The sequence below is a fragment of the Maniola hyperantus genome, chromosome 6 (assembly GCF_902806685.2).
Source record: "Maniola hyperantus chromosome 6, iAphHyp1.2, whole genome shotgun sequence".
NCBI lineage: Eukaryota > Metazoa > Arthropoda > Insecta > Lepidoptera > Nymphalidae > Maniola > Maniola hyperantus.
This window is the reverse complement of record NC_048541.1, coordinates 4,008,172-4,026,406: the sequence shown is the minus strand read 5'-3', so window position 1 is coordinate 4,026,406 and position 18,235 is coordinate 4,008,172. Positions and strand designations below refer to the sequence as shown.

The window sequence follows — 18,235 nt, the reverse complement described above, 5'->3', positions numbered from 1 at the left end:
CACATGACGGCCTTTCCAGCTTTCTCGTTCAACCCTTTCAGGTTAGAAAAAAACCGGGCAAGTGCGAGTCACGCTCTCGCAACGAGCGTTCCGTACTACAGTCGTATTTTTTCGTCATTTTGCACGATAATTCAAAAACTATGATGCATAAAAATAAATAAAAATCTGTTTTAGAATACACAGGTGAAGACCTTTCATATGATACCCCACTTGATATAGTTATCTTACTTCGAAAACTGAAAATACCTACTTATTATTATGACCACAATTTGATTTTTTTTGTGTGATGTAACCACAAATTTACGGTTTTTAGACTTTTCCCCGAATGTCTGCTGTAAGACCTACCTACCTACCTGCCAAATTTCATGATTCTAGGTCAACGGGAAGTACCCTGTAGGTTTCTTGACAGACCGACAAACAGACAGACAGACAGACAGACAACAAAGTGATCCTATAATTCTGTACATTAATATCGTCATCTAATTGGATTTCAGGACCACGCTTTCTACTAATTCCAGCTACTTAGCGCCTTATTGACATAACGAAGTCTGAATTTTTAAAGCATAAAATGGTATTGAAATATTACAACTTATACGATTTTTTTACTTACTCATTTTTGGAAATATTTCATTGCGATGTAAAAACACACCTGTCAATCAGCTCTGTAAAATAATCATTAAAATAAGTAATTTAAAACAGTTTTATGTTTATTTTGCAACACAAATTATAAGAATTAACAATAATCTGTTCTTTAATTTTCTTAATCTTCTCTTTTACTAAACAAATCCTGTAAACAGAGCTACAATGGCTCCGCTAGTTACTGTTGTAACGTTAATATTTTATGAATACAAATCTGACAAATCTCTACATATGACCGCAGTATCTACAGGCGTGCGCGTTAATTTAAAACTACTCCAAGGTTATGAATAACATTTAGACGCGCTAGTATCATATCGTTCATGATCATGGACAATCATATACCTTTGTACAACACGTAAAGCTATATCTAACGATTGTTCATATCTGTGATAAGCGATTGTTTATTTTTGTAATACTGCTTGTAGAATGTCATTAAGTACCTGCTCAACCCAGCCTTTGGATAAAATAATAGGAAACAAAAATATTATTATAATCTTGTTTCAGTCCGTATTGTGAAGTGAAAATATGCGGAGTGTTAGACGATCAGTTACGGTAATGACGACTGCCAGGCAGTGCATAAGGTTAGTACCTACTACCTACATATTGTGTTTATAAATTATGTAGTAGGGACCTTTAACTTATCTAATAAAAAATGCACAAAAATACCTATATAATCTTACTGAGTGAGTGAGAGAATTACCTACTTCAATTCAAATATTGTTTTGCCAATGTGTTGCAGGGTCTCTATCTGATTCATCAACTGATCAAGTATATTATTATGCTATTATGTACTGTTATTAGTCTCATCATTTCCTCTGTCGTGGTTTTACACACAATAGACAAGTATGGAGTACCTAAATTCATTTCGTTTTATTGGCCTTATGTAAAAAGAATTATATCCCAAATACTCATAATCAATGCTCTAGTGTATCTCAGTTTAATTTGCTTGATTTATTTTAATTCAGGTTTAAAGAGTTTATTTTTATTTCTCAAAAAGAACAAGAGTTTACATATATGAGATGAGATACACTCTAAATGTGAATCAGTACCCTTATTATAAATACGAAAGTGTGTTTTTTTGTTGGTTTATTGGTTTGTTGGTTTGTCCTTCAATCACGTCGCAACGGAGTAACGGATAAAAAGTAGCCTATGTCCTTTCCCGGAATATAAGCTAACTTTGTACTAAATACTATCAAAATCGGTTAAGCTGTTGGGCCGTGAAAAGCTAGCAGACAGACAGAGAGACAGACAGACACACTTTCGCGTTTCGCAAGTATGGATGGAAGTATGGATTATTCGATTTTATTTCATGAGTCCATAGATTTTAACGAATACCTCCATAATAATAACATTACAGAGCAGTGAACAGCGCAACCATAAGTGCAAACGAGGAGAACCATAAACTTAAGTCATGGCAAGAAATACCGGGTCCAACATCACTACCTATAATAGGGCAATTGCATCATTTTTTACCTGGAGGTTAGTTCTTCATAATTCTGCGATCCTTTAGGAAATTTTTAGTGTGAGTTAAAATAGCGCGTGAAGAGTCAAATTTTACGGATTATACACACGTCGTTAGCAAAATTATTTATGTTCAGGTTCTTTTTACAAGAGCGAAGATATGATAAATACAGTTTTATATGAAAAATTTGGACCCATTGTAAAAATGGATGGTTACTTCGGCGCTCCTGCGATTGTTATGCTGTATGATGCAGAAGCTGCAGCACTGGTGAGTAGACTCTAATAACATTCTAGTCGCAGTTACTTTTTTTTATTCTTCGCGCGTCGGTTCCTTAGTTTTGAGGATCGTGGCTCTCTCGAGATATCACTTCCTACCCGATGTTGCGACATTTCTCCGTGTTGGAGATCGTACGGAAGGCATTGCAGAAAGGTGTGCCGATTGCTTCTCTTATCTGGCGGGTCAACATCACGGGCTTCGTCCGTGGGATCTCTTTCCTCCGATCTTGCCAGTGACCATGAGTTTCTGTATGCTACTCGCGTTTTTCCTAGCAATGTAGCCGAGCATCCGCCGCAGACAGAATATGTAAGATAGCCGCATCTTTATTCTCAGTCTGTTTAAAATCGAGACATTGGTCTTATGTTCCGTTACAGTTACAATGTACCTACCAGTAATCTAATTTCTAGGTTATTCTAGAAATTCCAGGAGAAGAGATGCATGTCATATTTAATAATTTTCTACTTGTGATCCTATTTATTAGATAATCATCTCTCTGATGAACCCAAATCCATGAATTATCATGACAATGTTTTTGAAAATGAATTACTACGGTCTTCTACAACGTCGTCCGCATGGACTTAGATTCATTACATTCATACATTATCATTCATACATTAAGATCCTATTGAAATTTTTCAAAATCCCTTCTTAATGGAAGCCTATCATAGAGAGACCCTGCGTGCAAAATATCAAGTTTCTTGGTCCAGCTGTATGTTGGCATGTCAGTGAATAAATTTCACCTTTTATTTAAATAGATTTCTTGGTTTAATACCTAAATAAAAATTGTCTATTCAATTTTCAGGTGCTTCGGGGTGAAAACTGGATGCCGATTCGCGCAGGTTTTGAAACGCTTCAATATTTTCGAAAAAATTATTACAAAAAGCAAGGTGCTGCCTCCGACACGCCAACTGGACTGATTACAGAGTAAGTTTAAAAAGATATTTCATGAAACATTACAAAAATGTGAATGTTGAAATTTTAAACATAACATAAATAATTTTACTCAATAAAACAATGGCACAATAATGCCTATAAAATATTAGAAAGGAACTTGTTCTATTCATTAACTATTATTTTAAGTCCCAGATCCTAGGACAGCTACATTTTACTTATTTTAAGAGAAACAAAATGAAAAATGAAAAAATGAAAATGAAAATCTTTTTTATTCGTATAAACTTTTACAAGTGCTTACGAATAGTCGGATGCATCTACCACTGGTTCGGAATGCCTTTATATAACAGAAAATAAGTAACGTCTGGCGGTCCTGGGAACATGCTATAATAATATATTATATCTATAATAAATTTATTGACTTATTACAGCCATGGCGAGATTTGGAAAAAATTCCGATCAACTGTAAATCCTATTTTGTTACAACCAAAAACTGTAAAACTATACACCAATACACTTAATGAAGTTGCTGAAGACATGATTGAAAGGTATATTTACTACATGTAACTAAAGCTATAAGTAGATTAAAACCAAAAATATGAAATTACTTACAAGTGCCCACGTCTAAAAAATGACGCCTAAAATTTTATCATGGAATAATTTCTTAACTTGCAAAGAATAAAACATGTTGATTTTACACTTGATAATATAATTAGTTCAGTTTTAATATTTACAGGATGAGACTAATACGCAACGAGAAAAATATGTTACAGGGAAATTTTGGTTTTGAGATGAACCTATGGGCATTAGAGTCCATCGGTGTGGTAGCTCTTGGCGGTCGTCTGAACTGCTTCGATCCCAATCTACCTGAAAATTCACCTGCGAAAAAACTAATACGGTTGGTTCACGACGTATTTACTTCAGCGGACGAATTAGACTTCAAGCCAAGTCTGTGGAGATACATCTCAACGCCTACATTCAAAAAGGCAATGAAGTTGTACGAGGACCAAATTAAGTAAATATTTTTATCATAATATACTAGCAACACTATACTCTACTACTATCTTTACTAGCATTGTTTTCGTGTAATTTTAACTATTTACTCTGCACACGCCATTAAGGCAGCTCAGTTCGGTGCTTTCTTCATACAAACGTAGGAGGGAAAATACAACAATATTCGATATTGTACGCACAAAACTAAGAATTATATCGATTTATCTCGTCATTATCTAGGTTCAATGATATCTAAAACATTGAAAAAAATATTGATTTAAAAGTTACGAGCCTCAAAAGATTCCTATTTTAACACTAAATTTATGTCAACTTTGGGCGTAAATAAATAAGATTAGGAATAGGAAAATTCTAAAAAAAATTATCATTAGACATAGTTTATTTATTCATTAGTTGAAATAACTTTACTTTGCAAACCTAAATTCAGTAGTTTTTTCTCAAAAATACTTTTCCCAAACTACTGTTCAACCCTTTTCAAGCGCTAGATTTCGGCTAAAATCATCATGCTTCTCACCCCAAAACATTAGACACCGCGCGGGTGGCGGAGGGAAGGGCCAGCCCAGCGGCGCGCGGCTGCGCGTGTAATATTGTGGTTTCTATGACGACAACTGTTGTTATGTTTTCAAAAACAAAAGTCGTAATGATTTTATAAAATTAATTTTTATTCAGTGGCTATGCAAATGTGTAGAAGATTGAGCAGAGCAGAGTCAATAAGTCCTTCAAATACTTATTGCATTTTGTACATTGACCTCTGGAATTTGAAATTTGGACACCAATTTTATTCATTGGTTTATTGACCTGACTTTGTTGTTGAGGTCCTAGTAGGGATATCTACTCGTGTGGTCCTAGTACAATAGGTAAGTAACTTTGTTTAGTTATTTATTTTATCTAATTTTAAAAAACCGGCCAAGTGCGAGTTGCTCGCGCACCAAGGGTTCCGTACTCAGGTATTTTTTTGACATTTTGCTCCATAAATCAAAAACTATTATGCATAAAAATAAATAAAAATGTGTTTTAGAATACACACAATACAGTAAAGCCCTTTCATATAATACCCCACTTGGTATACTTATTATACATTGAAAATTGAAAATACTAATTATTTTTTATTATACACTTTTTATTAACACACTTTTTTTTTTGTAAGTTGTAATCACAAATCTATGGTTTTCGGATTTATTCCTTTACTTGTGCTCTAAGACCTACGTACCTACTAAATTTCATGATTCTGGGTCAACGGGAAGTATCCTATAGGTTTGTGTGACAGATACGACACAGACGGAGAGACGGACAGACAGACAGACAACGAAGTGATCCTAAGGGTCCCTTTTTTCCTTATAAAGTACGGAACCCTAAAAAGGTACCTGTATATGTATAATAATATAGGTAGGTAGGTACCTGGTGGTATTTCTTTGTATTTTTAGGGTTCCGTACCTCAGAAGGAAAAAACGGAACCCTCTGTCTGTCTGTCTGTCGGTCCGTCTGTCCGTCCGTCCGTCTGTCCGTCCGTCCGTCCGTCCGTCCGTCCGTCCGTACGTCCGTCAGTCCGTCCGTCCGTCCATGCGTCTGTCGGTCCGTCCATCGGTCCGTCTGCCCGTCCGTCTGTCCGTCTGTTCGTCTGTCGGTCTGTCCGTCTGTCTGTCTGTCCGTCTATCTGTCTGTCTGTCTGTCTGTCCGTCTTACAAATAAAGTACGCAACGCTTCGTACAAATAGTACTTTTTTATTTATTTACTAGCTGACGCCCGCGACTTCGTCCGCGTGGATGTAGGTTTTCAAAAGCCCGTGGGAACTCTTTTATTTTCTGGGATAAAAGAAGGCAGGTCATGCCTGTCGTAGAGGTGATGGCCGTTGGAGCCGGAAAGTTCTTGAGTGGAGACCGCGTAGGTATAAGTAAGCGTAGTGTGGGACGCCTTCCAGCACGATGGACCGACGATATACAGAGGCTGGCGGGAAGTGGCTAGGTGAGGAAGGCTGAGGACCGGGTGTGGTGGCGCTCTTTAGGGAAAGCCTATGTCCAACAGTGGACGACCGCAGGCTGATGATAATGGAAAAAATCACGTTGATCCGTTGCACCCCTCACACGTCCCTATCCGCCTTCTCCACTCCTGTCACGCTGGCGAATAAGTTTGGAATAGAATAGGATTTCGATGGAGTGCGTGGATTTTTGTGAACGGAGTTCAACCATGTAGTCGTGGTTTGGTACAATAGTAAATGGTACAATATTAATTCACCAACAACAGTTCCTAAAACCCATAGAATAGGAGTGCAGTACCCTGCAGCATCAGTATTGAAGAGTTGGAACTTAAAGTTCAATAATGGTATATATGTTTGGCATCTACAATATTATCTCACAATCAACAGTGGCTTAGGAGTGCAATACCCAGTACCCTGCATCATCAGGGTTGAAGAGTTGGGATATCGAGTTGAATTATGAAGTCGTTGCTTGGTACCTAAACCAGAGATAGTTTATTCTAAGCGTACCTTTAATATCAATTCAACATCAACTATTCCTAAAACAGCTGATTGAAATCCAAAAGTACAAAAGCTACCCGTGATTATTATGATGATGGTTGAGAAGTTGGCACTTGAAGTTTTAACATGTATGGTTTCTAACAAAAAAGAATGAATGAAATCGGACTACGCGTTAATGAATTACAGCTCAGTATACATTTTAACTTTCAACCCCTCTCCTAAGGGAACCATGCTGAATTTCGGGATAAAAAGTATCCTATATCCTATATCCTCATAGTATGACGTCAAATCGTACCAAGTTTCATTGGAATCCATTCAGTAGTTTCAGCGTGATGCGCGGCCGTGATACAGACAGACAGACAGACAGACAGACAAAAATGAAAAAAAATCCAGTTTTGGGTTCAGTATCGATTATAGAGTGCCCTCGAAAAAAAAATTTCAAAATATCTTCAATGTACAGAATTTCACCTGTTACAGTTTTATTATAAGTAATAAAATAATAATAATAATATTGATTCAGATACAAGTTAGCCCTAGACTGCAATCTCACCTGGTGGTAGGTGACGATACAGTCTTGCTTACGACTATTTCGGATCGGAAATTCTTGGATTCAGGTTAAATGCAGTGCAAAAAGAGAGATCATTAGGATTCCGTACCTCAAAAGGAAAAAGGAACCCTTATAGGATCAGTTTGTTGTCTGTCCGTCTTACAAATAAAGTACGCAACGCTTCGTACAAATAGTACTTTTTTATTTATTTATTCAGATACAAGTTAGCCCTTGACTACAATCTCACCTGGTGGTAAGTGACGATACAGTCTTGCTTACGGCTATTTCGGATCGGGAATTCTTGGATTCAGATTAAATGCAGTGCAAAAAGAGAGATCATTAGGATTCCGTACCTCAAAAGGAAAAGGGAACCCTTATAGGATCAGTTTGTTGTCTGTCTGTCTGTCTATCTGTCAGTCTGTCAGTGTGTCTGTCAAGAAGCCTGTAGGGTACTTCCCACTGACCTAGAATGATAAAATTTGGCAGGTAGGTAATAACAGTTATAACACACGTAAGGGGAAAAATCTGAAACAATGAATTTGTGGTTACATCACGAAAAATAAATAAAAATGTGTTCATTAACGAATAGTTAGTATTTTCAACTTTCAAGTAAGATTAGTAAACCAAGTGTGATATCATATAAAAGGACCTTACTTGTACATCAAAAACCGATTTTATTTATTTTTATCCATACTAATATTATAAATGCGAAAGTGTATCTGTCTATCTGTCCGTCTGTCTGTCTGCTAGCTTTTCACAGCTCATCCATTTAACCAATTTTGATGAAATTTGGTACAAAAATAGCTTGCATCCCGGGGAAGGACATAGGCTACTTTTATGATAAATAAGATTTAGTGGATACCGCTATTTTTCTGGAAATAACGTTAGATGCGAAACTTCAATGGGGCTCTCATATAAATAACTTATCGAACAGACAGTTCTGCTGCATATGCGGTAAAAAAGATTCGCCAGTTGACAGACATAGAAACGGCGAGACTAGTATATTTTAGTTACTTTCACAGCATTATGTCATATGGCATATTATTAGAAAAGAAAAAGAAAGAAAAGAAAAAACGTTTATTTTTTAAAGCTGTACCACACATTACCAGTTACCAACTGGTTAGGTTATCCCAGCGCCTCTTATACTTGAGTAATAAAGTCAAAAAACCTCAAGTAGAAGAAGCGCCGGAATAAAGTATGTCATGTGTGGCACAACCCAAAAAAAAAGGTCCCTACTCAGCATAAATGCATATTGTCTTGCACAAGTACAAAAACATACAGCGCTGGTTTTCAGTAGAAACCCTGATTCAGATGGCACCACGGAATTATTATGGGGTAATGCTGCTGATATAAATTCTATTTTTGTGCTGCAGAAAAGGGCTGTTCGAGCCATATATAGTATGGGACCACGAGAGTCGCTGAGAACTAAATTTAGAGAAGTTAAAATTATGACAGTGCATAATCAATATATTTTTGAAAATTTATTGTACGTATATAAAAACATAAATAAATTAACAAAAAAAGTGACTGTCATAAGTTCAAAGTGACTGTCATAAGTTCAAAGTTTTCATAAAACGTAAACTAATTAAAAAATCCTATTACATTGTAAAGGATTATTTAAATGATAAGCAAGCTTGGGAATGAGTTGCTCGGCTTTGTGATAGTTCTAATAAGTTTAATTTATGATTTTGTAAAGTGGTGATAATAAAAAGAATACCCGGCTGAGTTAGCTGTGGGCTCTTCTCAGTCTTGGGCACGTTTGGAACCCTCGTAGCGTTTGCGAAATAATTATCACCACTATATTTTACAAATCCAACAACTGACAATCGAAAAGAGTAATTTATTACCTATTTTGAACAAATCATTTGACTTTGACTTTTGATCCCGGAAAATCAAAGTTCCCACGGGATTTTTAAAAAACCTAAATCCACGCGGACGAAGTTGCGGGCATCATCTAGTGCATAATAAATAGTTTTTGATTTATCATGCAAAATGTCAAAAAATACTATTTACCTATTTATTTATTTTTATTTTTCACTAGCTGCCCCGGCGAACTTCGTACCGCCTAACAGTCGATTCTTTTTCAGGAATTTTTTAAAAATTTTCTCTCCGTAAGAACCATATTCGTACTTCAAGGAATATTATAAAAAAAGAATTAGCGAAATCGGTTCAGCTGTTCTCGAGATTTGCGATCAGCAACACATTTAGCGATTCATTTTTATATGTACCGAAATTCTAGTTACATAGTAGTAATAAATTAAGTTACATTGTAAATGCTTATCTCTAAACAGAGATTTAGAGATAAACATTTTACTATTGTAGTACGGAAACCTCGGGGCGCGAGTTTGACTCGTACTTGGCCGGTCGGTCTGTCGGTCGGTCGGTCGATTTATTTTAGAATGCATCGTATCGACAGCTGGTGGTAGTAGTTTACATATATCCTACTAATATTATAAACTAGGTGAAGCTATGATAGCCTAGTGGTTAGGACGTCCGCCTTCTAAACGGAGGTCGGGGGGTTCGATCCCGGGCACGCACCTCTAACTTTTCGGAGTTATACGCGTTTTAATTAATTAAATATCACTTGCTTTAACGGTAAAGGAAAACATCGTGAGGAAACCTGCATGCCGAGTTCTCCATAATGTTCTCAAAGGTGTGTGAATTCTACCAATCCGCACATGGCCAGCGTGGTAGACTATGGCCAAAACCCTTCTCACTCTGAGAGGAGACCCCTGCTCTGTAGTGAGCCGGCGATGGGTTGATCATGATGATGATGAGGTGATGCCCGCGACTTCGTACGCGTGGAATTAGATTTTTAAAAATCCCGTGGAAACTCTTTGATTTTCCGGGATAAAAAGTAGTAGTAGTATTATAAAGGCGAAATTTTGTATCTGCGTGTGTGTGTGTATAGGTTTGTTACCCTTTCACGCAAAAAGTACAAGACGGATTTGGCTGAAATTTGAAATAGTGATCGCTTTTGAAAGAGTTCTCGCGGGATTAAAAAACCACTATATCCTCGCGGACGAAGTCGCGTGTATCATCTAGTTACAAATATAAGTATGTAGGTCATATTGTGTGCTTAGACAATTTAATTATATACTTGAGTTTTCATGTAACAGAAACAAAAATGGATTGGCGGAAGAGGAAAAAGAAACGGTTTAGACTCGCAAAAGCAAATCCCTTGCAAAGAGGAGATCTATTAAAATTCATCAGAATCTTTCCAAACCATAATATTATCTTGTGATGATAATGCCATTACTTTTTCGGGGTTATTCCCGTGCGTCACACCCGACGTGAGTAACAATGTGACTCGACGGGAATTTTATTTGACTGAATATGTACTTTTCCGGGATGCTGAATTTGATAATGACATTTATTTTCAAATCCAAAATAGCAGACATGCACTTTTCACAAAAAATAGAAATGGGTGTCGTTTTCAGGGTTTCCAGGATGCTGGTTTTGATAATGACATTAATTTTTTAATCTAAGATGGCGGGCCAGCACTTTTTATAAAAAATAGACGCGAGTGTCGTTTTCAAGGTTCTCCAGGATGGTGAATTTGATGATGACATTTATTTATTTTTAATAAATACTTATATATTATACTTCTATTTTAGTGGATCACGGGATTTTCTTTGGCAAGGAAACGACAAAGCAAAAAATCGAATTGAATTAGATTATGATGCTATCACACCGTACCATTTAGAGCCAGCTTCTGAAAGTTTGACACTGTGTTTGTAAGTTGATATTATTTAGATACTAGCAAATGCCCACGACTTCGTCCGCGTGGGCTACACAAAATTTCGAACCCCTATTTCACCCCCTCCAGAGTTGAATTTTCAAAAATCTCTTCTTAGTGGATGCCTGCGTCATAATAGCTATCTGCATGCCAAATTTCAGCACGATCCGTCCAGTAGTTTGAGCTGTGCGTTGATAGATCAGTCAGTCAGTCAGTCAGTCAGTCAGTCAGTCAGTCAGTCAGTCAGTCAGTCAGTCACCTTTTTCTTTTATATATTTAGATTAGGAATTAGGATTAGGATAATATAATTATTATGTTACTAGCTGCCCCGACGAACTTCGCACCGCCTACAGTCGATTCTTTTTCAGGACATTTTTTAAATTTTTCTCTCCATAAGAACCATCCCCGTACTTCAAGGAATATTACCAAAAAGAATTAGCGAAATCGGTGCAGCTGTTCTCGAGATTTGCGATCAGCAACACATTCAACGATTCATTTTTATATAATAATATAGAGATTTACTATTTGTTGTCAGATTTGTCAATGCTGAATTATGTTGTATTTTAGTGACTCAAGACATTCCTTTTAGAAGAAAACAAGGAAAATAAAATGAATGTGCCCAATATACGTACCACTGAAATCCAACATGATGCTGCAACATTCAATTCCGTACTAAATATTGAAAGGTCTACCCATACCATACTTGTAAGTTGTTATGCTATGTTTTTTGCATACATTCTATATAGATAATACTCACAATATATTTACGTTGATTGTATGTTTATTAATTCCAGAAATGAAATGGAGAGCTTCAATAGTTCTGCGTCGAATGATACATCTAATGTGACTGTTGAAACAGAAAATGATACATATTGTGTTTATGTGTGTAGTGGGCTTTTAGAGGGAAATTGAATTGTACCTACTTCCTACTTATAAAATAAAATTTTCATTTTTGAGATCAAAGTGGAATTTATTTAGACTTTTTTATACACAAGTAGATGGTATATATAGTTTTTAGTCGCTACTAATAGATAAGTGTAGGCAACAAAATTTATTTTCACAGACAAACGAATGTGTAATCATGTGTTCCTAATAGGTAATCCGCCAGCACAGAGAATTCAACTCCTAGAGTACGCATATACAAGGATTTACATGAAAACAAAATCGTAAAATGTTGGCGGGGGACAGGGGAGAATGCTTTGTTGTGATTGGTGGACTGACTAATAAAAACAATGTGCGGAATGAGGGTACCGAACGGGCGTGGGCGATGATTCATTTAAAATTCCGTGGGATCACCACGATTTAGCAATGCAATTCCTTAGGTACAGCATCAGGGTCGAGAAGTGGGTCTTCGAGTTCAATGATAAAGTCTTTACTTGGTAGATATAGGTACCTACCTCTCAATATCAATTTATAACCGACAGTTTCAAAATCCCATAAGTTTTGGTGGTCATGTCCCCTGCAGCATCAGGATTGAGGAGTTGAAATCCACATTTTATATAGGACAATGTTGCAAAGTTTCTTTACCAACCGATTTTGTTACAACTTGCAACAATTGAAGATATTAGCAAACGATTTTTAGAAAAAGTGTAAAAAATTGAAAAAACAAGATGGCGGCCGAGATTATCAAAAAATTTCCTCCTGTAAAATTTTGTATGAAACTTTTTTTTTTCACTTATGGTTTCATATAGAAGACAAAGATTCTTTTAGGGTAACATATGGAGGGAGCTGATGATTGAGGATTTCGGAGACGGGTGAAGGGCACGCTTTAGGTATCGAAGATAGGTGGGAGGTGCTCGACCAAATGTCATTCGAAACCTCATCCAATTGCCAAAAATTGGAAAAAAAATTTAAAATTCCGAAAAAAAGATGGCCGCCATACAAATTTCATCGGCGTCCATCTCGGAGGGTATGACAGATGGAAGAGTGGTTTCTTGGCAAGAGATGATCAGGGTCCGAAGGTCTACTCGTTGGATGGAAAAAAAATTCAAAATGGCGGAATTTATTTTTTCATACAAAATTTTTTATTATTCAAAATGGCCATTATAGACCTCGAGAGCTGCTCGGAGAAATCTCGGAGATTTCTGTGTACATAGGTAGAAAAACACAACTCCTTTTTTAAAAGTCGGTTAAAAAAGTATCCTTTGTTAATTCTCTACTTGTCTGTAAAAGTCCCGTCAAAATAGGTTCTGCCGTTCCGAAGATTAGCCCGTTCAAACTTCAAACAGACAGACAGACAGACAGTTTTTAAAAACATTTGATTCAGCTGTTATGGTACAGTTCAAATAACAATATTATGAGCTTGCGGTAGTTATTTCGAAATTACAGACAGACACTTCATAGAAGTATGGATTTCTATAATATAATATAAGTACGAGTTGTTTATACACGCTGAGGTAGTAGTTACCTAATAGGTATGTATGTAAGTGAGATTTTATAGTATTCATCAAAAGATAAGTAGGTAATCATTATCATTCAAAAAAAATTTAAAAATATCTATTTCAGTAGGTAAAACAATTTCACATAGTGCGTAGTAATTGGGACCATCCCAGTAAGTGTTTTAGTATTGCTACGAGTACTCGTGGCAGGCGACCCCGCTCTTCCATAAAATCTTATACAATAATAATTGAAATAAGTAGTTCCTTCATAAATCATATATTTACAAAAATTCATCGGTGACATCTGTCCAACTATCTGTGTGCCATCATCAATATATCCGGACGCTAGTGTGAGCGCATGCACTCGCTACACTGCTCATCACTGAGTCTATCTCTTTCTATCACAATGTTAGGTGAAATAGCATACAGGTTACCCACGTGGGCCGAGCAGTTCGGACGTGCATCCAGCGTCACCTAATGCTCTCAGATGGGATGATTTTTTTCCTAATTCACAATTATCATGATACTGGTAGCTTATTTTTGGTAAAATTTTCATCAATTAACCTATACACTTCTTATATAATAATTCCTCTTCCTATTAGTGAAAACCGTATGAAAATCTAACTAAGTAAGTACAGTACTTAGTACAGTAGTTTCTGCAATTTGCAGTTACTGTTTTGCAATTCTGCAAAATTAGCGCGAACAAACACAAACTCAGCGCGGCGGACTTTATCGCACCTGTGTAGTAGTAAAATTTCTGATAATGATGATGGTGAAAACGACACTGAAGTCAATCTATGACCATGCTTTTAGCCTTTTATACTCTGAAAAATATATAATTTGCATCATAATTTTTTTTTCAGGATAAGTAAACACTTTGTCACAGAGGCTATGAAAAAGCTCGAACTTAAGAACCAGCCTTCTACCGAAGAAAAGGGAGTTTTAGAGAAATTACTAGAAATTGATGAGCATGTAGCTGTTATTATGGCTAGCGATATGTTATTTGCTGGAGTCGATACGGTTAGTTTTATCTGAAAAATCTGTTAAGTTATCTACGTAGGTAATTAATTTTATCTAAGTATTTTCATTAAGTAACAATTTAATAAAATATTCGTTTTTGACTCTAGAAATGAGAATAAAACAATACATATTTACCTTCTTAATATTACAAATGCGAAAGTCTGTGCCTGTCTGTTCATCTGCTAGATTTTCACGGCCCATTTGTCAACTTTTTTAAATTTGGTATAGAGATAGTGCATCCCATAGAAGGACATAGGCTACTTTTTGTCCTGGAAATCAAAGAGTTCCCACGGGATTCTTAAAAAACCTAAATTCACGTGGACGAAGCCGCAGGCCGCCGCACGAAGACGATTTGAAACAGAGATGGCTCCAGGATCCACCTGGAGACAAGCCTAGACTACTTTTTCTCCCGGAAAATCAAAGAGTTAGCGCGCATTTTTAAAAACCTATATCGGGTGTCATCTCGGAATAATAAGATTTACTTTTTATTTCTACCACCATCAACGAAGACCTGAATTTTCCACGCGTTCTGACAGTCTTACCATAAAACGCGTGTTTATTTTAAACCCAATCCAAAGAGTTTGTACTTCTCACTTGTAGTCTCAATCAACAATCAACTTGTTTATTAATTATTGTTTATGGTAAGACCAGGTACAGTATGCGGCACAAAGTATTGAAGGAGATAATGGATTAGTAGAGCATTGTCTCTGTCGTTGAGACCGACAAAACGTCATATAGGTATGAGTGACAGAGACAACGCTCTACAAAGCCGAAATGTCATTCTAAAGGCCAATGTACAATACTTTCGGCCGCGTACTGTAAAACCGTGTTTATTTTATTTATTTTCTTAAAACTTTTAAAGTCCATTTGTTTATGTGCAGGCTGCTAATACTATGACTTCAACATTATATCTATTGGCCAAAAATCAAGATAAACAGAATAAATTAAGACAAGAGATTCTCTCGGACAAAGAAAAGCGTCCCTATCTCAAAGCTTGTATAAAGGAGTCTATGAGAATATTGCCTATTGTGGCAGGTAACATGAGGGTGGCAACGAAGGAATACAATATCTTAGGCTACAAAATACCTAAAGGCGTAAGTTCTAAAGGCGTAAATGTGTAGATTCCGAAAATATACCTACGAGGTGTAATTTAAATAATCTACACTATGTTGATACGGAAAACCTACTACAATTACAAATTTAAAAATTAAAATAAATAATTAAAAGCAATATCCAAATAACACACACATACACAAACACACGTACACGCACGACATATTGCATGCTAGTTTTGACTTATTTATAGGTAGTTTCTTTATGTTTGAGATTGAGGGGTGGGGACCCTGAGCCACAGGTTTATTAAACTTACTTCACAGTCCTTGACACAAAATTGTAAACCGACTTAGTTTTTGAAAAATAAATTTTCAGTTTTATTCCATTTCATTTATGGGTTTAAAAAATTGTTCGTCCATTGTAGTATTTTCAAAAGGAGTAGGTAGGTACCTATTCGGGTTTAGTTATGAACTTTGTAAAATGTTCCTCAATATTTCAGACGTCCATAGTATTCAATCATCAAGCTTTATGCATGTTGGAAGAACACTTTCCACAGCCAGAAAAGTACATCCCTGAAAGATGGATCGTTGACAAAGATGATCCCTTGTATCACGGAAACGCGCACCCGTTCGCTTGGAACCCTTTCGGATTTGGAGTTCGCATGTGCATTGGTAAAGAAATAATTATTGTTGTTACTTTTATGTACTGTGGTGTCTATCATCATCACCACCTCAGCGCCGGCCGCCTGAGCACAGGCACATGAGTAGAGGCATGGGTCTCCTCTCTGAATTAGAAGGCCATACTCCACCACTCAGTCCAAGTGCGGATTGAGAGACTTCACACACCTTTGAGAACATCATGTGAAGAACTCTCAGGAATGCAGGTTCCTCGCGATGGTTCCTTTATTGCTAAAGCAAGTAGCAAGTGGTTCAACATATGAATAATGTTGACGGCGTAACAGCATTTCCATAATATTGTAATATGTTTTATTTTCGCCATGGTAGACTTAAATTCTTGGTCAATTATTAGGAACTTTTTTTACGATTTACAGAAATTAAATATTTACCAAGTAATCTCTGGAAAAACTTTGTACTATTTGTCCTATATGCAGTTTGTTTTTGTTTTTTGATGGATTACTTTGTTAACTGTTGAATGTTCTCAGGTCGACGAATAGCCGAATTGGAAATCGAAACGTTTCTCGCTAAGGTGATCGAGAATTTTCAAGTGGAATGGTTTGGACCGCCGCTTAAGACAAAACCAAGCTCTCTGAACTATGCTGTTGAACCTTTTAATTTTATATTTAAAGATGTTTAATTTTACAAAAATAATTACATAGTGTAATTGAAAATATGGCCGCTTTCTTTAGTTACCTTTTATTTATATGATTTACAATATTTGAATATGATAACATCACTGCCCATATTATTATAAATGCGAAAGTGTGTTTTATCGTTGGCTTGTTTCATAATCACGTTGCGATGGAGCAACGGATCGACGTCATTTTTGCATAAATACTTATATCAGTTGAGTGACATTGGCTACTTTTGGAAAAATTAAGTACACACAGAATTTTTAAAAACCTATTTCTACGTGGTCGTGGGCATTATTTAGCTATACCGACGATAATACAAGTTTCTATGAGAAAATTGCAGTCATACTTACCTACTAGTCGCACACAAAAATAAATTTAAATTGATTTGATGAAAAAACTTTTAGATTTAGACCATTGCGATTTGGGAAAAATAATAATCATGAAATCATAATTACATTATAAAGTCCCGCAGTTGCTAGAGTTCCAAGCCGGCCCTTGTTTGAGAAGAAGGCTTTCAACAGCGAAGGCGGCGAGCGAACGTTCAATGCTCATCAGTTATACCCACTATTCGCCTTCGCTGCTCGGTCTGTACTCTGTAGGTATGCACCCAAATAACACCCTGACCCTTCTCATTTCTCGTACTAACAGCTGAAGCTGTCGAGGCAATAACGTTTCATCACATATTTTGTAAGTGGCGCACGCCGCACGTACCTACCCGAGTCATCGCGTTAATTCTCTATTATGAAAAATATTACAAGAGGCGCCAACTTTACTCAGAATAATTTCTGATTAATAGGTTTAATTTAAGGATATTTATGTTCAAATAAATACACATAGGTAAAATAGATATTTATTAATGCGAGTAGGCACAACTTGTGATTTTTTCATCATTGCATCCCAGATTTCTCCTACCTACCAGATAATTCTACGAGATGATAATAAATAATTTTAACGGACTTGTACCTACTTATTTATTATTTTTATCCTTACTACGTGTTAAGTTATAAAGTACAGTTACCTACTTAATGTTTATTTTAGAGAGCCAATAAAAATCAGTCTGAAATATCTCAGTTTAATTAGTCGGTGAAAAATTCCTTAGAATAGTGAATGTAGGATGCAGCCATTCGAACCTCGGAGCACGTACTTCTACGTGGTTAATAGTGAAAAGAACTATTTGAAAGACTACGAATGCCAAGAAATAATCTATTTTTATTGTAAGCCTTCTATTCCATGGTAGCACTGTATCCAAAATATAAAATGGATAGATTTTAACTCGGAAACTCAAAAAGTTGTCAAAAGATTTTACAAAATTTAAATCCACGCGGACTAAATCACAGCTAGATAAATAAAAGAAAATTTGTTATAGAGATCATTATCAACCCTTCGCCGGCTCACTACTCAGGGTCTCCTCCCAGAATGAGAAGGGTTTGGCCA

The 18,235-nt window shown here is 36.3% G+C and overlaps 1 protein-coding gene and 1 long non-coding RNA gene across 2 annotated transcripts; both read left to right on the top strand.

The window, feature by feature from the left end:
* The first annotated feature begins 980 nt into the window (after positions 1-980).
* Positions 981-17,732, top strand: LOC117982992 (cytochrome P450 CYP12A2-like). Its single transcript, XM_034969448.2, has 10 exons — positions 981-1,220; positions 1,997-2,118; positions 2,238-2,368; positions 3,180-3,301; positions 3,700-3,816; positions 4,005-4,283; positions 14,280-14,436; positions 15,318-15,530; positions 15,989-16,160; positions 16,652-17,732. The coding sequence occupies exons 1-10, from the start codon at positions 1,165-1,167 to the stop codon at positions 16,801-16,803; spliced, it is 1,521 nt and encodes a 506-aa protein (XP_034825339.1). The 5' UTR covers positions 981-1,164; the 3' UTR covers positions 16,804-17,732.
* LOC138402499 (uncharacterized) lies at positions 10,174-11,965 on the top strand. Its single transcript, XR_011236871.1, has 3 exons — positions 10,174-11,036; positions 11,606-11,743; positions 11,833-11,965. It is a non-coding gene; the product is annotated as an uncharacterized lncRNA (long non-coding RNA).
* Positions 17,733-18,235: the final 503 nt, after the last annotated feature.